The sequence below is a fragment of the Zonotrichia albicollis genome, chromosome 33 (genome assembly GCF_047830755.1).
Source record: "Zonotrichia albicollis isolate bZonAlb1 chromosome 33, bZonAlb1.hap1, whole genome shotgun sequence".
Taxonomy (NCBI): domain Eukaryota; kingdom Metazoa; phylum Chordata; class Aves; order Passeriformes; family Passerellidae; genus Zonotrichia; species Zonotrichia albicollis.
The window spans coordinates 2,780,740-2,807,308 of NC_133851.1; the positions used below are offsets into that span (position 1 = coordinate 2,780,740).

Sequence of the window (26,569 nt, forward strand, 5' to 3'; positions counted from 1 at the left end):
GTGGTTCCCCTCGTTCTGCACAGACAGAACCTTCCCCCGTCCTTTCCTGGGTTATTTTTTAATGGATTTATTTCTTTGGAGCTTTGTATTTGATGGGGAATGTTGGTTACCGGCTTGGCATCATGCCCTGTGACGTTTTCGGGGTGGCTTATGCAATTTGGTGTTCTGTAGGGTGGTGCTTGTGTTCACTGATACATTAACCTCAATTTTAAATGAATGTAAATTAATTAATGTAAATTAATTTAAACCCCTCACTGAGCTTAGTGGCATGTCCATCATCCGGTTTTGCCTAGAAGAAGTTTTACTCCCCTCATCCCAGATTTAGTGCTGGGAGCTGGATTATTTTAGGATTGAGGTGTGGTTGTTGTACTTTGGGATCTCTCTGCCTGTTCCTCTCACTCCATCCCAATTTCTGCAGCTTGCAGGTTCTGCAGAGACAGAACCTTCCCAGATCTTTTTCTGAATTATTTTTAGTGGATTTATTTCTTTATTTGATGGGGGAATGTTGGTTACCGGGTTGGCGTCGTGCCCTGTGACGTTTTTGGGGTGGCTTATGCAATTTGGTGTTCTGTAGGATGGTGCTTGTGTTCACTGATACATTAACCCCCATTTTTAAATGAATGTAGTAAATTAATTTTAACCCCTCACTGAGCTTAGAGGAATGATGAGCTTGGATTGATTTTCCCCCTCCTCACCTGTGTCCATCATCCAGTTTTGCCTAGAAGAAGTTCTGCTCTCCTCATCCCAGATTTAATGCTGGGAGCTGGATTATTTTAGGATTGAGGTGTGGTTGTTGTACTTTGGGATCTCTCTGCCTGCTCCTCTCACTCCATCCCAATTTCTGCAGCTTGCAGGTTCTTCACAGACAGAACCTTCCCAGATCTTTTTCTGAATTATTTTTAGTGGATTTATTTCTTTATTTGATGGGGAATGTTGGTTACCGGCTTGGCATCATGCCCTGTGACGTTTTTGGGGTGGCTTATGCAATTTGGTGTTCTGTAGGGTGGTGCTTGTGTTCACTGATACATTAACCTCATTTTAAAATTAATGTAAATTTAATGTAAATTAAGTTCTGCTCTCCTCATCCCAGATTTAGTGCTGGGAGCTGGATTATTTTAGGATTGAGGTGTGGTTATTGTACTTTGGGACCTCTCTGCCTGCTCCTCTCACTCCATCCCAATTTCTGCAGAGACAGAACCTTCCCAGATCTTTTTCTGAATTATTTTTAGTGGATTTATTTCTTTATTTGATGGGGAATGTTGGTTACCGGGTTGGCGTCGTGCCCTGTGACATTTTTGGGGTGGCTTATGCAATTTGGTGTTCTGTAGGATGGTGCTTGTGTTCACTGATACATTAACCCCATTTTTAAATGAATGTAAATTAATTAATGTAAATTAATTTAAACCCCTCACTGAGCTGAGTTTAGAGGAATGATGAGCTTGGATTGATTTTCCCCCTCCTCACTTCATCCAGTTTTGCCTAGAAGAAGTTTTACTCCCCTCATCCCAGATTTAGTGCCGGGAGCTGGATTATTTTAGGATTGAGGTGTGGTTGTTGTACTTTGGGATCTCAGGATCTCCCTGCCTGCTCCTCTCACTCCATCCCAACTAATGCAGCTGCTCCTGGGTGGTTCCCCTCGTTCTGCACAGACAGAACCTTCCCCCATCCTTTCCTGGGTTATTTTTTAATGGATTTATTTCTTTGGAGCTTTGTATTTGATGGGGGAATGTTGGTTACCGGGTTGGCATCGTGCCCTGTGACGTTTTTGGGGTGGCTTATGCAATTTGGTGTTCTGTAGGGTGGTGCTTGTGTTCACTGATACATTAACCTCCTTTTAAAATTAATGTAAATTTAATGTAAATTAAGTTCTGCTCTCCTCATCCCAGATTTAGTGCCGGGAGCTGGATTATTTTAGGATTGAGGTGTGGTTATTGCACTTTGGGATCTCTCTGCCTGCTCCTCACACTCCATCCCAACTTCTGCTGGCAGCCAACAAATAAAATTAATTTTTTTCTTTGAATCATTATTTCCCCTTTTTTTTTTTCTTTCTCTGTTTAAATCCATTTCTGGGTCTCACCTGGAGAGCACCCGGAGTCTGCCATGGGATGAGTTCCTGCCTTTTCCTTTTCTCCTCTGGAGCTGCTGGACAAACTTTGTGTTTGGGCAGGGAATTCCTGGTTCCCTCATCCGGATTTTCAGTGCTGCTGCTCCTGCCTGGCACAGGCTGGGCACAGGAGCGGGTGCCAGCAGGAGGAGAGTTTTCCACTTTTCCCTGCTTGGATTTCCACATTTTCCTGCTTGGTTTTCCATTTTTTCCTGCTTGGATTTCCATTTTTTCCTGCTTGGTTTTCCTGGTTAGTTTTCCATGTTTTCCTGCTTGGTTTTCTATTTTTTTCCTGGTTGGTTTTCCAGGTTGTCTTTCCTTGTTTTCCTGGTTAGTTTCCCATGTTTTCCTGGTTGATTTTCCTGGTTAGTTTTCCAGGTTTCCGTGCTTGGCTTTCCTTGTTTTCGTGCTCAGTTTTCCTGCTTGGTTTTCCTGGTTGGTTTCCCTGGTTAGTTTTCCTTGTTTTCCTGGTTAGATTTCCATGTTCTCCTCATTGATTTTCCATTTTTTCCTGGTTGGTTTTCCATGTTCTCCTGGTTGATTTTCCATTTTTTTTCCTAGTTGGTTTTCCATGTTCTCCTGGTTAGTTTTCCATGTTTTCCTGCTTGGTTTTCCATTTTTTTCCTGGTTGGTTTCCCAGGCTTTCCTGGTTGGTTTTCCTGGTTAGTTTTCCTTGTTTTCCTGGTTAGATTTCCTTGTTCTCCTGCTTGGTTTTCCACATTTTCCTGGTTAGTTTTCCATGTTCTCCTCGTTGATTTTCCTGGTTGATCTTCCTTGTTTCCCTGGTTAGTTTTCCATGTTTTCCTGGTTGATTTTCCATTTTTTCCTAGTTGGTTTTCCGTGTTCTCCTGCTTGGCTTTCCTTTTTTTTCCTGGTTGGTTTCCCAGGCTTTCCTGGTTGGTTTTCCTGATTAGTTTTCCTTGTTTTCCTGCTTGGTTTTCCACATTTTCCTGGTTAGTTTTCCATGTTCTCCTAGTAGGTTTTCCTGGTTGGTTTTCCTGGTTGGTTTTCCATGATTTCCTGCTTGGTTCTCCTGGTTGGTTTTCCATTTTTTCCTGCTTGGTTTTCCGTGTTTCCCTGGTTGGTACCTCTGGTGCAGGTGGAAGCAATTCTGCTCGAGTTTCACTAAAAAATCAGTGGAGGGACTTCTGCAGTTTTAAACAGGCCTGAGGAAAACTTCCCTAAGAAAAATGGGATTAAACAATTTTGATTTCAACTTTTCCAAGCTTACAACTCCCAGTGGCAAGGGCCACTCTCAGTCCTGCTGCTGAAAAAAAAGTGAAATTATTGATTTGATGTTGAAAAAAAAAAAGGATCCTGCTGCTCCTTTTTCCTTTCATTTTTGGGAGATGCTTTAAAACCTTCTCACCCTTCCCTTCCAAAATCTATGTGAGGAAAAAAAACCCAAATTCAACAGCAAAAAATCCAACCCCAAAAGAGTCAAAAAGTGAAGGATGATCCCAGACACTGAGAGAAAATAATCAACTGCACAAACAGGCCAGGAATTAAACACACTGAGGAAAAAATCCCTAAGAAAAATGGGATTTCTGCAGTTTTAAACAGGCCTGAGGAACATAAGAAAAATGGGATTTCTGCAGTTTTAAACAGGCCTAAAAAACACTTCCCTTAGAAAAATGGGATTAAACAGTTTTAAACAGGCCTGAGGAACACTTCCCTAAGAAAAATGGGATTAAACTGTTTTAAACCGGCCTGAGGAACACTTTCCTTAGAAAAATGGGATTCAACAGAACAGGCCTGAGGAACACTTTCCTTAGAAAAATGGGATTAAACAGTTTTGAACAGGCCTAAGGAACAGTTTTAAACAGGCCTCGGGAACACTTCCCTAAGAAAAATGGGATTTCTGCAGTTTTATACAGGCCTGAGGAATCCTTCCCTTAGAAAAATGGGATTAAACTGTTTTAAACCACCCTGAGGAACACTTTCCTTAGAAAAATGGGATTTCTGCAGTTTTAAACAGGCCTGAGGAACACTCCCCTCAGAAAAATGGGATTAAACAGTTTTAGACAGGCCTCAGGAACACTCCCCTCAGAAAAATGGGATTAAACAGTTTTCCCTGAGAAAATTGGGATTAAACAGTTCTAAACAGGCCTGAGGAACAGTTCCCTAAGAAAAATGGGATTTCTGCAGTTTTAAACCGGCCTGAGGAACACTTCCCTTAGAAAAATGCGATTAAACAGTTTTGAACAGGCCTCAGGAACAGTTCCCTAAGAAAAAATGGGATTAAACAGAACAGGCCTGAGGAACACTTTCCTTAGAAAAATGGGATTAAACAGTTTTGAACAGGCCTAAGGAACAGTTTTAAACAGGCCTCGGGAACACTTCCCTAAGAAAAATGGGATTTCTGCAGTTTTATACAGGCCTGAGGAACACTCCCCTCAGAAAAATGGGATTAAACTGTTTTAAACCAGCCTGAGGAACACTTTCCTTAGAAAAATGGGATTAAACTGTTTTAAACCAGCCTGAGGAACACTTCCCTAAGAAAAATGGGATTAAACAGTTTTGAACAGGCCTGAGGAACACTCCCCTCAGAAAAATGGGATTAAACAGTTTTAAACACGCCTGAGGGACACTTTCCTTAGAAAAATGGGATTAAACAGTTTTAGACAGGCCTCAGGAACAGTTCCCTAAGAAAAAATGGGATTAAACAGAACAGGCCTGAGGAACACTTTCCTTAGAAAAATGGGATTAAACAGTTTTGAACAGGCCTAAGGAACAGTTTTAAACAGGCCTCGGGAACACTTCCCTAAGAAAAATGGGATTTCTGCAGTTTTAAACAGGCCTGAGGAATCCTTCCCTTAGAAAAATGGGATTAAACAGTTTTCCCTGAGAAAATTTGGATTAAACAGTTCTAAACAGGCCTGAGGAACACTCCCCTCAGAAAAATGGGATTAAACTGTTTTAAACCAGCCTGAGGAACAGTTCCCTAAGAAAAATGGGATTTCTGCAGTTTTAAACAGGCCTCAGGAACATTTCCCTAAGAAAAATGGGATTAAACAGTTTTGAACAGGCCTGAGGAACACTCCCCTCAGAAAAATGTGATTAAAGAGTTTTCCCTGAGAAAATTGGGATTAAACAGTTCTAAACAGGCCTGAGGAACAGTTCCCTAAGAAAAATGGGATTTCTGCAGTTTTAAACCAGCCTGAGGAACACTTCCCTTAGAAAAATGCGATTAAACAGTTTTGAACAGGCCTCAGGAACAGTTCCCTAAGAAAAAATGGGATTAAACAGAACAGGCCCGAGGAACACTTTCCTTAGAAAAATGGGATTAAACAGTTTTAAACAGGCCTAAGGAACAGTTTTAAACAGGCCTCGGGAACACTTCCCTAAGAAAAATGGGATTTCTGCAGTTTTAAACAGGCCTGAGGAACACTCCCCTCAGAAAAATGGGATTGAACAGTTTTCCCTGAGAAAATTGGGATTAAACAATTTTAGACAGGCCTCAGGAGCAGTTCCCTAAGAAAAAATGGGATTAAACAGTTTTAAACAGGCATGAGGAACATAAGAAAAATGGGATTTCTGCAGTTTTAAACAGGCCTAAAAAAAACTTCCCTTAGAAAAATGGGATTAAACTGTTTTAGACAGGCCTGAGGAACATTTCCCTAAGAAAAATGGGATTAAACTGTTTTAAACCAGCCTGAGGAACACTTTCCTTAGAAAAATGGGATTAAACAGTTTTAAACAGGTCTGAGGGACACTTCCCTAAGAAAAATGGGATTAAGCTGTTTTAAACAGGCCTGAGGGACACTTCTTAAGAAAAATGGGATTAAACAGTGTTAGACAGGCCTCAGGAAAACTTCCCTAAGAAAAATGGGACTTCTGCAGGCCTGAGGAACACTTCCCTTAGAAAAATGGGATTAAAGAGTTTTCCCTGAGAAAAATGGGATTAAACAGTTCTAAACAGTTTCATCCCATTTTTTTAAGGGAAGGGTTCCTTAGTATTTAAAACTGCTTAATCCCGTTTTTCTTAGGGAATTTTCCTCAGGCCTGTTTAAAACTGTTTAATCCCATAAAAATGTTTCTATAAAATACAAAATTACTACTATAAAATATAAAAATACTTCTATAACATATAAAATTATTTCTATAAAATATAAAATTATTTGTATAAAATACAAGCATAAAACTTTTATTCACCTCTGTGATTCCTGGGTATCACATGGAAGTTATTTTGACAGCCCAGGCCACACTTTTGGAATAAAGTGAGAAAAAGTTTTCACCTGTCCTGAGTTTAATCTTGATGGAGGGAGGTAACAAAATACCAGAATATTTAATTCCCCATTAAATTATATTTATTAAGGTGTTTTCCACAAGGAAACCTCCGGATTCCCCAGCATCCCCTTGGGCTCGGCTGCATTTCCTCTCTGCGTGTTCATAAAAAGTTTTTAATTCTTTTTATTGGATTTTTATTATCCAACCCTTCCATCTGCATCATTCTTTCAGAATTTGATGTCATGAGGGGGTGGAAATGAGGATTTCGAGCGGTGACTCAGCACAGGCACTGCAGGCACCTCCAACCTCATGGGGAGAATTAGTTTTTGCTGTTTTTTGGGTTTTTTCCTGTTGAATTTGGGTTTTTTTTCCTGTTGAATTTGGTTTTTTTTTCCTCTTGAATTTGGGTTTTTTTCCCTGTTGAATTTGGGTTTTTTCCCTGTTGAATTTGGGTATTTTTCCTGTTGAATTTGGGTATTTTTCCCTGTTGAATTTGGGTTTTTTCCCTGTTGAATTTGGGTATTTTTCCTGTTGAATTTGGGTATTTTTCCTGTTGAAATATACAATAAATTGCAGTTTGTATACAATAAATTGCAGTTTGTATGCAATAAATTGAATTTTGTATACAATAAATTGCAGTTTGTATGCAATAAACTGCACTTTGTATACAATAAATGACATTTTGTATACAATAAACTGCATTTCCTATACAATAAACTGCATTTCCTATACAATGACTTATTCTATACAACAAATTGCTTTTTGTATACAACAAATTGCATTTTGAATACAATAAGTTAATGTATACAATAAACTGCATTTTATATGCAGTAAGTTATTGTACACAATAAATTGCATTTTTTATACAATAAATTGCATTTTGGGTACAATAAACTGCATTTCCTATACAATAAGTTATTGTATACAATAAATGGCATTTTGTATGCAAAAAACTGCATTTTGTTTACAATAAATTATTGTACACAATAAATTGCATTTTGGATACAATAAATGACATTTTGGGTACAATAAATTCATTTCCTGTACAATAAACAGCATTTTGTATGCAATAAGTGCATTTACTATAAAATAAATTGCATTTTGCATACAGTAAGTTATTGTATGCAATAAACTGCCTTTCCTATACAATAACCTGCATTTCCTATACAATAAATTGAATTTTCAATACAATACATTATTGTATACAATAACCTGAATTTTGTATACAATAAATCGCATTTTGTGTACAATAACCTGCATTTCCTATACAATCAATTGCATTTTCCATACAATCAATTGAATTTTCAATACAATACATTATTGTGTACAATAACCTGAATTTTGTATACAATAAATCGCATTTTGTGTACAATAACCTGCATTTCCTATACAAGAAATTGCATTTTCCGTACAATAAATTGAATTTTCAGAGCAGCCTGGAGCCCTCATTCCATCCCAGCCCCACCGCCCCCATTTCCCTCTCCCTGAGTCACCCCCGCCCCGTTGCCCCTGGCAACACCGCCCCGTTGCTATGGAGCTCGGCCTCCCATTGGCTGCCGAGCAGCCAATCAGGGAATTGCTGGCCGGAGCGTCACTGGTCCCCGGCGGGAGGAGGGAGGCGATGGGTGCTGGGTGATGCTGCCCCCAAACTGGGCAAAATGGGGAAATTATGGGATGGATTGCGCTTGGGTGAGGCCAGGCAGGGCAGCGAGGATGGTGAGGGTGTCACGGTCACAGTGTCTGAAAATCCCCTGGCCAGGATTGTTCTCCTGGGGGGATGAGGAGCCTCAGAGGAAAATGAAAATTATTGAGAAAAAAAGAAAAAAAATTGAAAAAAAACAAATGAAAAATGAAAACAATGATTATCTGATTGCTTCTCCTCTGTTTTGCTGCTTTAGAATGTGTTTGGAGATTGTTCTCTCCTGGGGAGATGAGGAGCCTCAGACGAAAATGAAAATAACTGAAAAAAAAAGAAAAAGAAATTAAAAAAAAATTGAAAACAAATGAAAAATGAAAACGATAATTATCTCGTTTGCTTCTCCTCTATTTTGTTGCTTTAGAATGTGTTTGGAGATTGTTCTCTCCTGGGGGGATGAGGAGCCTCAGAGGAAAATGAAAATTATTGAAAAAAAAGAAAAAAAATTGAAAAAAACAAATGAAAAATGAAAACAAATGAAAAATGAAAACAAATGAAAAATGAAAACGATAATTATCTCGTTTGCTTCTCCTCTATTTTGCTGCTTTAGAATGTGTTTGGAGATTGTTCTCCTGGGGGGATGAGGAGCCTCAGAGGAAAATGAAAATTATTGGAAAAAAAAGAAAAAAAAATTAAAAAAAAAATTGAAAACAAATGAAAAATGAAAACGATAATTATCTCGTTTGCTTCTCCTCTATTTTGCTGCTTTGGAATGTGTTTGGAGATTGTTTCAGTGGATTCTGGTGTGAATTGTTTTGACTCTTTGACCAGTCAGGGCCAAATTGTGTTGGGATTCTGGAGAGAGTCACAAGTTTTCATTATTATCTTTTTAGCCTCCTGTAAATATAATTTCTGTATTCTTTAGTTAGTTAGTCTGAGCTCCTGTCTGGAAGGGCAGGTGTCCTCAGGATGGTGTCACAAAATTCACATTGTCTGAAAAATCCCTTGGCCAGGATTGTTGTTCTGGGGAGCTGAGGAGCCTCAGAGGAAAATGAAAATAACTGGAAAAAAATTGAAAAAAAAAAAGGAAAAAAATTGGAAAAAATGAAAAAAAATTTGAAAACAAATGAAAACAATAATTATCTCATTTGCTGCTCCTCTTTTTTGCTGCTTTGGAATGGGTTTGGGGATTGTTTACCCACAGGTTGATTGTTTCATTTGGTTTCTGGCGTGAGTTGTATTCTTTAGAATAGTTGAGTGTAGTATTCTTGAATATAATATAGTATTATAAAATAATATAGTGCTATAAAATAGTGTAATAGTTAATATAATGTGGTGTTATAAAAGGGAAACTGAAATGTGACTCTGGAAAGAGTCGTGAGTTTTTGTTATTGCACTCAATCCCCACCTCAAACCACTCAATTCCCATTTCTGACCCCTCCGTGCCCCCTCAGACCCCTCAACCCCCTTTTCAGACCCCTCAGTCTCCCTGTCAGACCCCTCCATCCTCACTTCAAACCCCTCAATCCCCACCTCAAACCCCTCAATCCCTATTTCTGACCCTTCAATCCCCATTTCACAGCCCTCCATCCCCCTCTCAGACCCCCTCAGACCCCTCCATCTCCCCTCAAATCCCTCAATCCCCATCTCAAACCCCTCAATCCCCACCTCAGACCCCTCAGTCCCCCCTCAGACCCCTCCATCTCCCCTCAGACCCCTCAATCCTCCCTCAGACCCCTCCATCTCCCCTTAAACCCCTCAAACCCCTCAATCCCCATCTCAGACTCCTGATTCCCCTTTTCAGACCCCTCAGTCTCCCTGTCAGACTCCTCCATCCTCACTTCAAACCCCTCCATCCCCCTCTCAGACCCCTCAATCCCCTCTGACCCCTCCATCTCCACCTCAAACCCCTCCATCCCCATTTCAGACCCCTCTATATCCCCTCAAACCCCTCAATCCCCACCTCAGACCCCTCCATCTCCCCTCAAACCCCACAATCCCCATTTCAGACCCCTCTATATCCCCTCAAACCCCTCAATCCCCACCTCAAACCCCTCAATCCCCATTTCAGACCCCTCAATCCCCATTTTTGACCCCTCCATCCCTTCTCAAACCTCTCAATCCCCACCTCAGACCCCTCCATCCTCCCTCAGACCCCTCAATCCCCCCTCAGACCCTCCATATCCCCTTAAACCCCTCAATCCCCACCTGAAACCCCTCCATCTCCTCTCAGACCCCCTCAAACCCCTCAATCCCCATTTCTGACCCCTCAATCCCCATTTGCAGCCCCCTCCATCCCCAGCTCTGTGTGTGGGCAGCTGCAGCCATGTGTCTCCTTTGCCACCCTCATTTTTTGCTCTGTTCCCTGAGAAACAAGGCCAGGAACAGGAGTTTATTTAGCAGGAGCTTCCTGCCTTTCCCAGATCTGCTGCCAGATCCATCTGAGCTGGAAATTCAGAACTTGCCTTGCTTTAATTCCCTCCCCAAGCGGGAGCTCATGGCTGCAAAGTGCAGGTGGCAAAAAGGCAGCAGAGGTGGAATTCTGCAGTGAGGAGGAGGAGGATTTCAACATGCCCTGACTCCCTGACCCTTTTAGGGCACGAAATATCCCAGAAAATATTCCCATTTTCCTCAGTTCCCTGCTCTGCCATTTTCCAATCTGCATCCTCCCATTCTTCCCTTCCACCTTTACTCATTTTTTTTAATTCCTGACACACATTTTTTGCTGCATCTGGGTCAATTTTTTTTTTTTTTTCTCCTCTCTGCCAAAGCCCAGCTCGGTCCCACCCACCTTCCCTGAGTGCTCTGAACTTGAAATTTCTCCACCAAACGCCGTCTGTCACCGTCACTCTGTGTCTGCCACCCCCTCACTGCATCCCACGGCTGCCCCGGGGAGCTGGGGCTGATTCATTCATCCTGCGAGGAATCCTCCTCTGGAAAAAACAAAAATTCCCCCTGATTTCTGCGTGTCCCGGAGGCTGCCTGCTGCGGATGGGAGCTGGAACAGGAGGGGGCAGCTGATAAATGTCATTTTTTGTGCCTCTGAGTTTGTCTTTTCTGGGAAATCAGCGTGATGCTGAAGTTACGTTGCCAGCACGACAGGAAAAAAAAAAAAAATCCTGTTATCATTCTTAAATTTGGCTGAGGGGAAAAACTTGTTAGGGGGTGGGTGGTGCAAAAGGGAATGAGCTGTACGAATTTATTTCAGTGCCGTGTGTGCAGATCCGGTGCTGCCTCCTCCCTTCCCTTCCCTTCCCTTCCCTTCCCTTCCCTTCCCTTCCCTTCCCTTCCCTTCCCTTCCCTTCCCTTCCCTTCCCTTCCCTTCCCTTCCCTTCCCTTCCCTTCCCTTCCCTTCCCTTCCCTTCCCTTCCCTTCCCTTCCCTTCCCTTCCCTTCCCTTCCCCAAAATCTGCTCCAAATCCTTTTGGAATATTGAAATCCCTGAGCCCGGAGCAGTTTGGAATATTTTGGGGCTGGGAGGAGGCAGAGTTTGCCACCTTCACCCCCTGCAAAAACCATCCCACAAATCGGGCCCAGCGTTCCCTTTTCCCTTCCTGACCTAATTCCTGGTGGAGCAGCGTGGGATTCCCTCATGAGGGGAATTTGCTGGGATATTTCATTTTTCCCATGAATTTTGTGAGATATTTCCCTCCCTGCACCTTTATCCCACAAATTTGCTGGGATGTTTTCCCTCCCTGCATCTTTATCCCATTAATTTTCTGGGATATTTCCATTTCCCCATGAATTTTCTTGGATATTTCCTTTCCCCCATGAATTTTCTGGGATATTTCCCTCCCTACACCTTTTCCTTATAGATTTTCTGGGATATTTCCTTTTCCCCATGAATTTTGTGAGATATTTCCCTCCCTGCACCTTTATCCCACAAATTTGCTGGGATATTTCCCCCCCTGCACCTTTCCCCTAAGGATTTTCTGGGATATTTCCTTTTCCCCATTAATTTTCTGTGATATTTCCATTTTCCTATGAATTTTCCTGGATATTTCCCTCCCTGCACCTTTTTCCATGAATTTTCTGGAATATTTCCCTCCCTGCACCTTTTCCCCCATGAATTTTCTGGGATATTTCCTTTTCCCCATGGATTTTCTGGGATATTTCCTTTTTCCATGAATTTTCTGGGATATTTCCTTTTCCCTATGAATTTTCTGGGATATTTTTTTTCCCCCATGAATTTTCCTGGATATTTCCCTCCCTGTACCTTTTCCCTATAGATTTTCTGGGATATTTCCATTTTCCTATGAATTTTCTGGGATATTTCCTTTTCCCCATGGATTTTCTGGGATATTTCCTTTTCCCCATGAATTTTCCTGGATATTTCCCTCCCTGCACCTTTTCCCTATGGATTTTCTGGGATATTTCTTTTTCCCATGAATTTTCTGGGATATTTTTTTTCCCCCATGAATTTTCCTGGATATTTCCCTCCCTGCACCTTTTCCATGAATTTTCTGGAATATTTCCCTCCCTGCACCTTTTCCCTATGGATTTTCTGGGATATTTCCATTTCCCCCATGAATTTTCTGGGATATTTCCTTTTCCCCATGGATTTTCTGGGATATTTCCTTTTCCCTATGAATTTTCTGGGATATTTCCATTTTCCCCATGAATTTTCTGGGATATTTCCTTTTCCCCGTGAATTTTCCTGGATATTTCCCTCCCTGCACCTTTTTCCATGAATTTTCTGGAATATTTCCCTCCCTGCACCTTTTCCTTATAGATTTTCTGGGGTATTTCCTTTTCTCCATGAATTTTGTGAGATATTTCCCTCCCTGCACCTTTTTCCATGAATTTTCTGGAATATTTCCCTCCCTTCACCTTTTCCCTATGGATTTTCTGGGATATTTCCATTTCCCCATGGATTTTCTGGGATATTTCCATTTTCCTATGAATTTTCTGGGATATTTCCTTTTCCCCATGGATTTTCTGGGATATTTCCTTTCCCCCATGAATTTTCCTGGATATTTCCCTCCCTGCACCTTTTCCTTATAGATTTTCTGGGATATTTCCATTTCCCCCATGAATTTTCTGGGATATTTCCATTTCCCCCATGAATTTTCTGGGATATTTCCTTTTTCCCATGAGTTTTTTGGGATATTTCCATTTTCATATGAATTTTCTGGGATATTTCCTTTCCCCCATGAATTTTCTGGGATATTTCCTTTTCCCCATGAATTTTCTGGGATATTTCCTTTTCTCCATGAATTTTCTGGGGTATTTCCATTTCCCCATGAATTTTCTGGGATATTTCCTTTCCCCATTAATTTTCTGGGATATTTCCATTTTCCTATGAATTTTCTGGGATATTTCCTTTCCCCATGGATTTTCTGGGATATTTTCCCCCCTGCACCTTTTCCCCATGGATTTTCTGGGATATTTCCATTTTCCTATGAATTTTCTGGGATATTTTTTCCCCCCATGAATTTTCCTGGATATTTCCCTCCCTGCACCTTTTCCCCATGGATTTTGTTGTATATTTCCATTTTCCTATGAATTTTCTGGGGTATTTCCTTTTCTCCATGAATTTTGTGAGATATTTCCCTCCCTGCACCTTTTTCCATGAATTTTCTGGAATATTTCCCTCCCTTCACCTTTTCCCTATGGATTTTCTGGGATATTTCCATTTCCCCATGGATTTTCTGGGATATTTCCATTTTCCTATGAATTTTCTGGGATATTTCCTTTTCCCCATGAATTTTCTGGGATATTTCCCTCCCCGTGTCACTCCTGTCCCATTTCCCCCCGGATCTGGCATTTTCCCTCCTCCCCTCCACGTCTTTAACAAATTTATTAAAATTCCCTGTAAGAATCCATGGAATGGAGGCAGCTCACTGCATTTTCCTGCTTTCTCTGCCTGGAACCAATTCCAGCAACTCCATAAATGTCAAATGCACGTTTTGTGTTCAGCAGCTCCAGAAATTAAAGGGGAATTCTCCAGGAATATCAGAGGCAGGGGTTGATTAATGCAACTTTATCAGGGATTTTTGTGTTAATGTGTAATTTGAGTTCCACTTGTCCTGCCCAGATATCAGGGTTGTTTTATCTCACTGAGCCTTTTTGGAGCTCAGGGTTCTTTTCTCACTCAAGATTTGAGTGATCACAAAAGATTTGAGTGATTACAAGAAGAACTGGGCTGGGATTTGGGGAAATTCAGATTTTTTTGGTGCTGGTTTGGCCACAGCTGTGGTTGGTGGAATTTATTTCACCTGTGTGATGTTTGTGGTTTAGAGATAAGCTTTGTTGGAGTTAATTAAAATAAATGGGCAGGCCTTGGTGAAATTAAGAGTTGGTAGCTAACTAATAATTGGTTGATTGTCAGCACAATGTGTGGTGAGCTCAGTTTATAATGAAGAATATAGAAACTGATAAATAGATTTTAGGAGCATCAGACAATTGTAGGGCTCCTCTGCTCTGAAACCAGTTGAAGTTATCAATATGGATTTGTATTTTGGGTATTCAATACTTGTAGAGATAAAAGGACTCTGTAATCACCTGTAAATTGCAGTGTGTGTTTGGGAATTATCCCACAATAAACATTCACTTTCTAATTTTAAACTGTTAGGGAATTTTTGGATATTGGCACTTGATCAATATCCATATTGGGAATGGGATGTACCAATGTTACCAATCTATATTTTGTATTTTGGTTATTCCATACTTGTAGAGATAAAAGGACTCTGTAATCACCTGTAAATTTCAGTGTGGTTTTGGGAACAATCCCACCACAAACATCCAATTTTTAATTTTAACCTGTTAGGGAGATTTTGTCCGTCGCACTCTGAGGGCTTGATTTGGGATCTGTGCTCGGGGTGGGCTCCAAGGAAATTCCAGCCTGGCTCTGGGAGGGTTTTTGTGCAGAGCAAAGCCCCCAAACTGTCCCTGAGCTGTCCCTGAGCTGTCCCCAAGCTGTCCCCGAGCTGTCCTGAGCCGTCCCCTGTCCCTGCAGGTGCCCGTCGCTGCATCGCAGGGCTCTGAAGATGTCCAACAGCAACACGGCACAGGAGTCCCTGGAAATTATGAAGGAATCGGAAAAGAAGGTGGTGGAGGAATCCGTGAACAAAACCAAATTCGTGTCCAGGTCACCCAGCAAGGAGGAGGTGGAGAAGGATGGGGGCGAGGAGGTCGGCGTGCGCCAGGAGTCTCAGGTGAGCGTGGGCAGGGGAGCTGGGCCTCACCCGGGCCTCACTGGGCCTCACCTGGGCCTCACCCGGGCCTCACCTGGCCCTCACCCGGGCCTCACCTGCAGCCTCACCTGCAGCCTCACCTGGGCCTCACCCGGGCCTCACCTGCAGCCTCACCTGGGCCTCACTTGGGCCTCACCCAGGCCTCACCTGCAGCCTCACCTGGGCCTCACTGGGCCTCACCTGCGGCCTCACTTGGGCCTCACTGGGCCTCACTTGGGCCTCACCCGGGCCTCACCTGGGCCTCACCTGCAGCCTCACCTGCAGCCTCACCTGGGCCTCACCTGGGCCTCACCTGCAGCCTCACCTGCAGCCTCACCTGGGCCTCACCTGGGCCTCACCTGGGCCTCACTTGGGCCTTACTTGGGCCTCACTTGGGCTTCACTTGGGCCTCACTTGGGCCTCACCTGGGCCTCACTTGGGCCTCACCCGGGCCTCACCTGGGCCTCACCTGCAGCTTCACCCGGGCCTAACCTGCAGCCTCACCCGAGCCTCACCTGCAGCCTCACTTGGGCCTCACCCGGGCCTCACCTGGGCTTCACCTGCAGCTTCACCTGGGCCTCACCCGGGCCTCACCTGGGCCTTACTTGAGCCTCACCTGAGCCTCACCTGCAGCCTCACCTGGGCCTCACCCGGGCCTCACCTGGCCCTCACTTGGGCCTCACTTGGGCCTCACCTGGGCCTCAGCTGGGCCTCACCTGCAGCCTCACCCGGGCCTCACCTGGGCCTCACCTGCAGCTTCCCATCCCTTCCCAAAGCATCCAGAGCCCCTCAGTGACCCCAGGCTGGGCCGGCTCCTCCCTTCCTCCTCACTCAGGCTCTCCTGGCCAGAGGGGTTGAAATATTTCAATTTCAGTATTATATTTCGATTTCAATATATTATTTCAATGTAATATTTCAATGCAATATTTCAATTTCAGCATTATGTTTCAATTTCAATATAATATTTCAATATAATATTTCAATATAATATTTCAATATACTATTTCTATTTCTATGTTACATTTCAATATAATATTTCAATATAATGTTTCTATTTCAATATTATATTTTAATATTATATTTCAATACAATATTTCAATTTCAATGTTATATTTCAATATAATATTTATATTTCAATATAATATTTCAATATAATGTTTCTATTTCAATATTATATTTTAATATTATATTTCAATACAATATTTCAATTTCAGTATTATATTTCAATTTCAATGTTATCTTTCAATATAATATTTATATTTCAATATAATATTTCAAAATAATAATTCAATTATTCCACTGCCCTGCCAGGCAGGAATGTTTGAAATCTCAGATTATATCCAGGCAGGAATGTTTGAAATCTCAGATTGTATCCGGGTAGGAATGTTTGAAATCTCAGATTGTATCCAGGCAGGAATGTTTGAAACCTCAGATTGTATCCAGGTAGGAATGTTTGAAATCTCAGATTGTATCCGGGTAGGAATGTTTGGCTCCTCCCTGGGCTCACATCTCCCAGTGGGATGATGGAATTTTATCAGCCATGCAGTGGCCATGGACAGAAGATAATCAGTAATTAATGCCCCAGTAACAGAAAATAATCAATAATTAATGGCCAATTAACAGGAGATATCTCCTGGAGGGAGGATTTGTGGAAGAGATGAAGAAAACTGCAAGTGACAAATAGAATTCCCAGGGAAGTCAGAGAATTCCCAGGAAAAACAGAGAATTCCCAGATGAAATTTTTGCCTTTTCTCTCTCCACAGAAGCGAACGTCGAGCCACGGCCACGCCAGGAAAAGAGCCAAGGTAGGAGCTCTGCTGCCACCCCAATGTTCCTCTCCAGGTTAATTGGGAATTTCCTGCTTTAATAAATAAAAGGAATAAAAATAACTGGGATTCCAAGTCGTTCTATATCTGTATATTGAGGGGAATATTCCTCTTATTGGGCACTTAATTGGGAATTTTATGCTTCAGTTAATAAAAGTAATAAAATAACTGATTATTCATGGATTGCAAATAATTTTATATCTGAATATTGAGAGGAATATTTCTCTTATTGGGCAGATTAACTGGGAATTTTATGCTTTAAAGGCTGAAGGAATAAAATATCTGTTTATTCCGGGATTCTGAATCATTCTATATCTGTATATTGAGGGGAATATTCCTCTTATTAAAATAGATTATTCAGGGATTCCCAATAATTTTATATCTGTATATTGAGAGGAATATTTCTCTTATTGGGCAGGTTAGTTGGGAATTTCATGTTTTAATAAATAAAAGTAATAAAATAACTGATTATTCAGGGATTCCAAATATTTTATATCTGTATATTGAGAGGAATATTTCTCTTATTGGGCACTTAATTGGGAATTTTATGCTTCAATTAATAAAAGGAATAAAATAGCTGATTATTCATGGATTGCAAATAATTTTATATCTGAATATTGAGAGGAATATTTCTCTTATTGGGCAGGTTAATTGGGAATTTTATGCTTCAATTAATAAAAGGAATAAAATATCTGATTATTCAGGGATTCTAAATCATTCTATATCTGTATATTGAGGGAAAATTCCTTTATTAAAATAACTGATTATTCAGGGATTCCAAATATTTTATATTTGTATATTGAGGGGAATATTCTTCTTATTAAAATAACTGATTATTCAGGGATTCCCAATAATTTTATATCTGTGTATTGAGAGGAATATTTCTCTTATTGGGCAGGTTAATTGGGAATTTTATGCTTTAAAGGCTGAAGGAATAAAATATCTGATTATTCAGGGATTCCAAGTCATTCCATATCTGTATATTGAGGGGAAAATTCCTTTATTAAAATAACTGATTATTCATGGATTCCAAATATTTTATATCTGACTATTGAGGGGAATATTCCTCTTATTGGGGAGTTTAATTGGGAATTTTATGCTTTAAAGGCTGAAGGAATAAAATATCTGATTATTCAGGGATTCTAAATCATTCTATATCTGTATATGGAGAGGAATATTCCTCTTATTGGGCAGATTAATTGGGATTTAATTGGGATTTAATTGGGAATGCTGCACAGTGCCATGGCAATGCAGCTGCAGCCATTCACGTGTGAGTTTTACCTGAGCTTTTTTAACCATTTTTCTTTTTGAAATTTATTTTTTTTTATCTTTTTCAGTCGAACTCCAAGCTGAAACTGGTCCGGAGCTTGGCTGTGTGTGAGGAATCCTCAGGCCCCTTCGTGGATGGGCTGCTGGAGTCTCAGGTACCCCTAAAACAACACAAATTTGGCAATTTAAAGCCAAAAAAAATCAGAAATTATTCAAGTTTTTGCTCTCTTATCCCAAAAAATTCCTCCAAGAGCTTTTTGAGACTTTTCTGGGTTGTTTTTCTGCTCAGGAAATGTCTGAAATTCCTTTTTTTTATCACCTCAGGACATCATCCAGCTGCACGTCAGCTGCCCCTCTGACAAGGAAGAGGAAAAATCCACCAAAGATGGGGTGGAAAAAGAAGAAAAAGAGAAAAACAAAGAGAAAACCCCAAGGAAGATGCTCTCTCGAGGTCAGGTGCTGCTCTGGAACCTTCTGGAAGTTGGGTTTTTGGTGATTTTGGGAGAAAAAAATTTAAAGGGTTTTTTTTCTTATTTTTAGCGAAGGAAATTTAAGTGGGATTTTTAAAATTGGGTTTGGGGAAAAGATTTTATTTGGGGGAAAAAGGGGAAAAATTGTTTATTTAATAGGTAAAGTGTAAAAAGTGAGGCACTGGGGAGGCTCCAGGGTTTGCCTGGATTTTTCTTCAGGTTCACCCAAACTCTTCCTTTTTTCTTTTCCCCTTTTTCCCTTTCCCCCTTTTTTCCTTTTCTCCCCTTTTTTTCTTTCCCCTTTTTCTCCTTTTTCTCCTTTTTTCCCTTTTTCCCTTTTTCCCCTTTTTAAATTTCCCCCTTTTTTTCCTTTTCCCCCCTTTTTCCCTTTCCCTCTTTTTCCTTTTCCCCTTTTTTCATTTCCTCCTTTTTTCCTTTTCCCCCTTTTTTTCTTACCCCCTTTTCCTTTTTCTCCTTTTTCTCCTTTTTCTCCTTTTTCTCCTTTTTCTCCTTTTTCTCCTTTTTCTCCTTTTCCCCCTTTTTTCCTTTTCCCTCTTTTTTTCCTTTTCCCCCTTTTTTATTTTTTCCCCATTTTTCCCATCCCTTTTTTCCTTTTCCCCTTTTTTCCTTTTTCCCCTTTTTCCCCTTTTCCCCCTTTTTTCCTTTCCCCCCTTTTTTCCTTTTCCCCTTTTTTCCTTTCCCTCTTTTTTCCTTTTCCCTTTTTCCCCTTTCCCCCTTTTCCTTTTTCCCTTTTTTCCTTTTCCCCTTTTTTCCTTTTCCCCGTTTTTTTTCTTTCCCCCTTTTCCTTTTTCCCCTTTTCCCCCTTTTTAAATTTCCCCCTTTGTTTCCTTTTCCCCCCTTTTTCCCTTTCCCTCTTTTTCATTTTCCGCGTTTTTCCTTTTTGCCTTTTTTTCCTTTTTCCCCTTTTTTCCTTTCCCCCTTTTTTTCTTTTTTCCCCTTTTTTTTCTTTCCCCCTTTTCCTTTTTCTCCTTTTTTTCCTTTTCCCCCTTTTTCTTTTCTCCTTTTTCCCCTTTTTCCTCTTTTTTAATTTCCCCCTTTTTTCCTTTTCCCCTTTTTTCCTTTCCCCCTTTTTTTCTTTTTTCCCCTTTTTTTTCTTTCCCCCTTTTCCTTTTTCTCCTTTTTTTCCTTTTCCCCCTTTTTTCATTTCCCCCTTTTTTCCTTTCCTCTTTTTTTCCTTTTCCCTCTTTTTCCCTTCCCCCCCTTTTTTTCCTTCCTTTTGTGCTCTCCCAATAAAATAAATTTATTAATTTTTTTTTCTCCTGCCATTGTTTTATTTATTTTTTTTTCCAGATTCCAGCCAGGAATATACAGACTCCACTGGAATAGATTTGCATGAATTTTTAGTAAATACACTGAAAAAAAACCCAAGGTAGGTCCTGGTCAATAAAACAACTTCCTGAGGGCTCTGTGTGTCCATTCCTGCAAATATTTTGTATTTTCCTTTTGGAATTCCAAGAGTTACCAGAGCTGGCACAAGGTAGAAAACTAAAAACACAACTGTAATTTTAATATCCTGTTTAATTCCAAATGTGGAATTGTGTGTGATGTGGAGAGGGAAATACAAATAATCTGTTTGAATGCAAAGAAATCATTTGAATTGCTTTCAAAACCTTTTCTAGAAATGGTTTTTGAGTGCCAGCCTGTGAAGGGAATCATCAGGGATTGAGGAAAGGGAATGGCAGAGTTCCAAAGCCAAGAATTATTAACAAAACAACCTGAAACTGGGAAAAAATCTGGTGTTTAATTTGATATATTTGAAAAATCTGGTGTTTAATTTGATATATTTGAAAAACAAGAATATATATATTTGATATATTTGAAAAATCTGGTGTTTAATTTGATATATTTGAAAACCAAAAGTTTTTTAGCTCATTTCTGTGTAAAATCAGCTTTAATTTCCTCCTGTGAGTTTTTCAGCAGGGCAGGCAGTTCCCTGTCCCTAAAGTGAATTTTTTAATTTTTTAATTTTTATTTTTATCGTGGCAGGGACAGAATGATGCTGCTCAAGTTGGAACAGGAGATTCTGGAGTTCATCAGTGATAACAAGTGAGTGACCCTCGGGGCTGTGCCCACAGGGGAGGCTTGGAATGGAGATTGGGGAATTTGGGAATTTGGGAATTTGAAATTTGGGAATTTGAAAATTGGGAATTTGGGGATTTGAAAATTGGGAATTTGGGAATTTGAAAATTGGGAATTTGGGGATTTGAAAATTGGGAATTTGGGAATTTTGGAATTTGAAAATTAGCAATTTGAGCTCTCAGGAGAGCAGGGTGAGGATGTTCTGCTGTGCATTCCCAACAGAGATTTGGGAATTTGGGAAATTGGGAATTTGAAAATCAGCAATTTGGGAATTTGAAAATTGCGAATTTGGGAATTTGAAAATTGGGAATTTGGGGATTTGAAAATTCGGAATTTGGGAATTTGAAAATTGGGAATTTGGGGATTTGGGAATCAGCAGTTTGGGCTGCCAGGGGAGCAGGATGGGGATGTTCTCCTGTGCATTCCCAAGGGAGATTTGGGAATTTTGGAATTTGAAAATTGGGAATTTGGGAATTTGAAAATTGGGAATTTGGGAATTTGAAAATCAGCAATTTGGGCTGCCAGGGGAGCAGGATGAGGATGTTCTGCTGTGCATTCCCAATGGAGATTTGGGAATTTTGGAATTTGAAAATTGGGAATTTGGGGATTTGAAAATTGGGAATTTGGGGATTTGAAAATCAGCAATTTGAGCTGCCAGGGTAGCAGGGTGAGGATGTTCTGCTCTGCATTCTCAATGGAGATTTGGGAATTTTGGGAATTTGGGAATTTGGGAATTTGAAAACCAGCAATTTGAGCTCTCAGGGGAGCAGGGTGAGGATGTTCTGCTGTGCATTCTCAATGGAGATTTGGGAATTTTGGGAATTTGGGAATTTGAAAATCAGCAATTTGAGCTCTCAGGGGAGCAGGGTGTGCATTCCCAGTGGAGATTTGGGAATTTGGGAATTTTGGAATTTGGGAATTTGAAAATTGGGAATTTTGGGAATTTGGGAATTTGAAAATCAGCAATTTGAGCTGCCAGGGGAGCAGGGTGGGGATGTTCTCCTGTGCATTCCCAAGGGAGATTTGGGAATTTGGGAATTTTGGAATTTGGGAATTTGAAAATCAGCAATTTGAGCTCTCAGGGGAGCAGGGTGAGGATGTTCCGCTGTGCATTCCCAATGGAGATTTGGGAATTTTGGGAATTTGGGAATTTTGGAATTTGAAAATCAGCAGTTTGGGCTGCCAGGGGAGCAGGGTGAGGATGTTCTCCTGTGTATTCCCAATGGAGATTTAGGAATTTGGGAATTTGAAAATTGGGAATTTTGGAATTTGGGAATTTGAAAATCAGCAATTTGAACTGCCAGGGGAGCAGGGTGAGGATGTTCTCCTGTGCATTCCCAAGGGAGATTTGGGAATTTGGGGATTTGAAAATTGGGAATTTGGGGATTTGAAAATTAGCAATTTGGGAATTTGAAAATTGGGAATTTTGGGAATTTGGGAATTTGAAAATCAGCAATTTGAGCTGCCAGGGGAGCAGGGTGGGGATGTTCTCCTGTGCATTCCCAACGGAGATTTGGGAATTTGAAAATTGGGAATTTGAAAATTGGGAATTTTGGGAATTTGGGAATTTGAAAATTGGGAATTTGAGCTCTCAAGGGAGCAGGGTGAGGATATTCTCCTGTGCGTTCCCAATGGAGATTTGGGAATTTGGGAATTTGAAAATCAGCAGTTTGGGCTGCCAGGGGAGCAGGGTGGGGCTGTTCTGCTGTGCACCCTGGCGTGGCAGGGGTGGCACTGACTGTCCCTGTCCCTGTCCCTGTCCCCAGCAATCAGTTCAAGAAGTTCCCCCAGATGACCTCGTACCACCGCATGCTGCTGCACCGCGTGGCCGCCTACTTCGGCATGGACCACAACGTGGACCAGACTGGGAAGGCCGTGATCATCAACAAGACCAGCAACACCCGCATGTGAGGCCCTTCCCCGTCTTTTCCCCTTCTTTTCCCCTTTCCCCCTCTTCTTCCCCTTCTTCTTCCCATTTCCCATTCCTTTTTTCCTTTCCCTTTCTCCCTTTCTTTCTCCTGTTTTCCCCTTTCCCCTTCCCCTTCTCTTCCCCTTTCCTTTTATCCCTTTCCCCTTTTCCTTCCCCTTTTCCTTCCCCTTTTCCCTTCTCTTCCCCTTCTTTTCCCCCTTCTTCTTCCCATTTCCCATTCCCTTTCCCTTTTTTCCCTTTCCCCCTTTCCTTTCTCTTTTCCCCTTCCCCCTTCTCTTTCCCTTCTTCTTTCTTTTTCCCTTTCCTTTCTCTTTTCCCTTTCCCTTCATCCCCTTTCTCCTTTTCCTTCCCCTTTTCCCTTCCCTTTTCTCTTTCCCTTCCTCTTCTTTCCCTCCTTCTTTTTCCCATTCCCCTTTCCCTTCCCCTTTCCCTTCTCTTCCCCTTCTTTCTTTTTCCTGTCCCCTTTTTCTTTTCCCTTTCTCTTTCCCTTCTTCCCCTTCCCCTTTTTTCCTTTCCCTTTTTCCTTCCCCTTCCCCTTCTCCTCCCTTTCTTCTTCCCTTTTCCCTTTCTCTTCCCTTTTCCCTTCTCTTCCCCTTCTTTTTCCCCTTCTTCTTCCCATTCCCCTTTTCCTTTCCCTTTTTTCCCTTTCCCTTTCCCTTTCCCCTTCCCCTTTCCTCTTCTTTCCCCCTTCTTCTTCCATTTTCCCTTCCCTATCCCCTCTTCCCCTTTTCCCTTTCTCCTTTTCCTTCCCCTTTCCTTTTCTCCCTTTCCCTTTTTCCTTCCCCTTTTGCCTTTTCCCATTCCCCTTTCCCCTTCTCTTCCCCTTCTTCTTTTTTCCCTTTTCCCTTTTTCCTTTGTCCTTTCTCTTTCCCTTCCCCTTTCCCCTTCTTCTTCTCTTTCTTCTTCCCCTTCCCTTTTTTCCCTTTTTCCCTTCCCCTTCCCCTTTTCCTTTCCCCTTTTCCCTTCTATTCCCCTTCCCCTTTATCCCTTTCCTTCCCCTTTCCTTTTTTCCCTTTCCCTTTTTCCCTTCCCTTTTCCCTTTCTCTTCCCCTTCCCCTTTCCCTTCTCTTTCTACTACTTCTTTCCATTTTTCCCTTTCCCTTCTTCTTCTTCCCCTTCCTCTTCCCCTTTTCCCTTCCCCTTTTCCCTCTCCCTTCCCCACAACCCAGCAGGATGATTTCCACACCACATTTCCATCATTTTTTGCCTCATGAGAGGCAAAGATCCCTCTCTGGAAGAACCAAAATCACCGAATGACGGCGATAGGGAAGGAAAATCTTTTCCTTCCATCTCTCCCACAGCTCCTGGAGTAGGAACAGGAGCTGAAATTCCACCCAAAAATCCTCCTGGGGCCGATTTTCTCCTCCTAACCAGGGCTGGTTTCCTTGCAGCCCCGAGCAGAGATTCTCTGAGCACATCAAGGATGAGAAAAACTCAGAATTCCCTCAGAGGTTCATCCTGAAAAGGGACGACACCAGCATGGATCGGGATGACAACCAGGTGAGGAGGGCAGGGGGGCAAAATCACAAACCAGGAAAAACTCCCCAAAAAATTCTCCTGGCTTTCATTTCATAGAGGCCCCAAATCAGCAACATCTGAATTTTGGGAAAGATTTTTTTCCAAATGTTATAAAAATGGATGAGGAATTGCTGTGGGATTTATGGCATTGCCCAGAATCAGGCAGAGGACAGGCCGGGTTTTACAGTGGAGCTTTTTTCCAAGGTTTCTTTGGGAATTTTCCTCACAAAACAGGAAAAACTCCCCAAAAAATTCTCCTGGCTTTCATTTCATAGAGGCCCCAAATCAGCAACATCTGAATTTTGGGAAAGATTTTTTCCAAATGTTATAAAAATGGATGAGGAATTGCTGTGGGATTGATGGCATTGCCCACAATCAGCCAGGGGACAGGCCGGGTTTTACAGTGGAGCCTTTTTCCAAGGTTTTTTTGGGAATTTTCCTCACAAAAAACAGGAAAAATTCTCCTGGCTTTCATTTCATAGAGGTCCCAGATCAGCAACATCTGAATTTTGTGAAAGATTTTTTCCAAATGTTATAAAAATGGATGAGGAATTGCTGTGGGATTGTTGGCTGTGCTTCCCCATTGCCCACAGTCAGGCAGAGGACAGGCCGGGTTTTACAGTGGAGCCTTTTTCCAAGGTTTCTTTGGGAATTTTCCTCACAAAAAACAGGAAAAACTCCCCAAATTCTCCTGGCTTTCGTTTCCTAGAGGCCCCAAATCAGCAACATCTGAATTTTGGCAAAGATTTTTTTCCAAATGTTATAAAAATGGATGAGGAATTGCTGTGGGATTGATGGCTGTGCTTCCCCATTACCCACAGTCAGGCAGAGGACAGGCCGGGTTATACAGTGGAGCTTTTTTCCAAGGTTTTTTTGGGAATTTTCCTCACAAAAAACAGGAAAAACTCCCAAAATTCTCCTGGCTTTCGTTTCATAGAGGCCCCAAATAAAATGGAGGAATTGCTGTGGGATTGATGGCTGTGCTTCCCCGTTGCCCACAATCAGGCAGAGGACAGGCCGGGTTTTACAGTGGAGCCTTTTTCCAAGGTTTTTTTGGGAATTTTCCTCACAAAAAACAGGAAAAATTCTCCTGGCTTTCATTTCATAGAGGTCCCAAATCAGCAACATCTGAATTTTGGGAAAGATTTTTTTCCAAATGTTATAAAAATGGATGAGGAATTGCTGTGGGATTGATGGCTGTGCTTCCCCATTGCCCACAGTCAGGCCGGGTTTTACAGTGGAGCTTTTTTCCAAGGTTTTTTTTGGGAATTTTCCTGGTGCTTTCCGCTCTTGGAGCAAGCCGTGCCCTGCCCCGGGGGCTCAGGGGGTTGGAGCTCCCACCTGGATAAAATCATGGAATAACTGGGGTGGGAACAGAGCTGAAAGCTCAGCCAGGCCTGGGTTTCGCTGAGAGTTCCCCTGAAACCAGGGGATATTCCTGATTTTCCCTCTGAATATTCCTGATTTTCCAGGGTGATATTCCTGATTTTCCCCATGGAACCAAGTTGATATTCCTGATTTTCCAGGGTGATATTCCTGATTTTCCCTCTGAATATTCCTGATTTTCCCCCTCAAACCAAGGTGATATTCCTGATTTTCCAGGTTGATATTCCTGATTTTCCCTCTGAATATTCCTGATTTTCCCCATGGAACCAGGATGATATTCCTGATATTTCTCCTTTTAACACCAGGGTGATATTCCTGATTTTCCAGGGTGATATTCCTGATTTTCCCTCTGAATATTCCTGATTTTCCCCATGGAACCAGGGTGATATTCCTGATTTTCCAGGGTGATATTCCTGATATTTTCCCTGTGACACCAGGGTGATATTCCTGATTTTCCCTCTGAATATTCCTGATTTTCTGAAACCAGGGTGATATTCCTGATTTTCTAGGGTGATATTCCTGATATTTTCCCCATGGAACCAGGTTGATATTCCTGATTTTCCCTCTGAATATTCCTGATATTTTCCCCATGGAACCAGGGTGATATTCCTGATTTTCCAGGGTGATATTCCTGATATTTTCCCCATCAAAACAGGGTGATATTCCTGATTTTCCAGGGTGATATTCCTGATATTTTCCCCATGGAACCAGGGTGATATTCCTGATTTTCCCTCTCAAACCAGGTTGATATTCCTGATTTTCCACGGTGATATTCCTCATATTTTCCCCATGGAACCAGGGTGATATTCCTGATTTTCCAGGGTGATATTCCTGATATTTTCCCCATGGAACCAGGGTGATATTCCTGATTTTCCAGGGTGATATTCCTGATTTTCCCTCTGAATATTCCTGATTTTCCCTCTGAA

The 26,569-nt window shown here is 41.5% G+C and overlaps 1 protein-coding gene across 4 annotated transcripts in view; it reads left to right on the top strand.

The window, feature by feature from the left end:
• R3HDM2 (R3H domain containing 2) overlaps positions 1 to 26,569 on the top strand; it is a 98,305-nt gene that overhangs the window by 19,298 nt on the left and 52,438 nt on the right. For all 4 annotated transcript variants that reach the window (XM_074530547.1, XM_074530549.1, XM_074530550.1 and 1 more), the window contains exons 2-9: positions 14,928 to 15,126; positions 16,908 to 16,949; positions 18,308 to 18,389; positions 18,559 to 18,690; positions 20,021 to 20,099; positions 20,717 to 20,776; positions 22,576 to 22,716; positions 24,131 to 24,239. In XM_074530547.1, coding sequence (XP_074386648.1) covers positions 14,959 to 15,126; positions 16,908 to 16,949; positions 18,308 to 18,389; positions 18,559 to 18,690; positions 20,021 to 20,099; positions 20,717 to 20,776; positions 22,576 to 22,716; positions 24,131 to 24,239 — 813 coding nt within the window. In that variant the 5' untranslated portion in view covers positions 14,928 to 14,958. The remainder of the gene's footprint in view (positions 1 to 14,927; positions 15,127 to 16,907; positions 16,950 to 18,307; positions 18,390 to 18,558; positions 18,691 to 20,020; positions 20,100 to 20,716; positions 20,777 to 22,575; positions 22,717 to 24,130; positions 24,240 to 26,569) is intronic.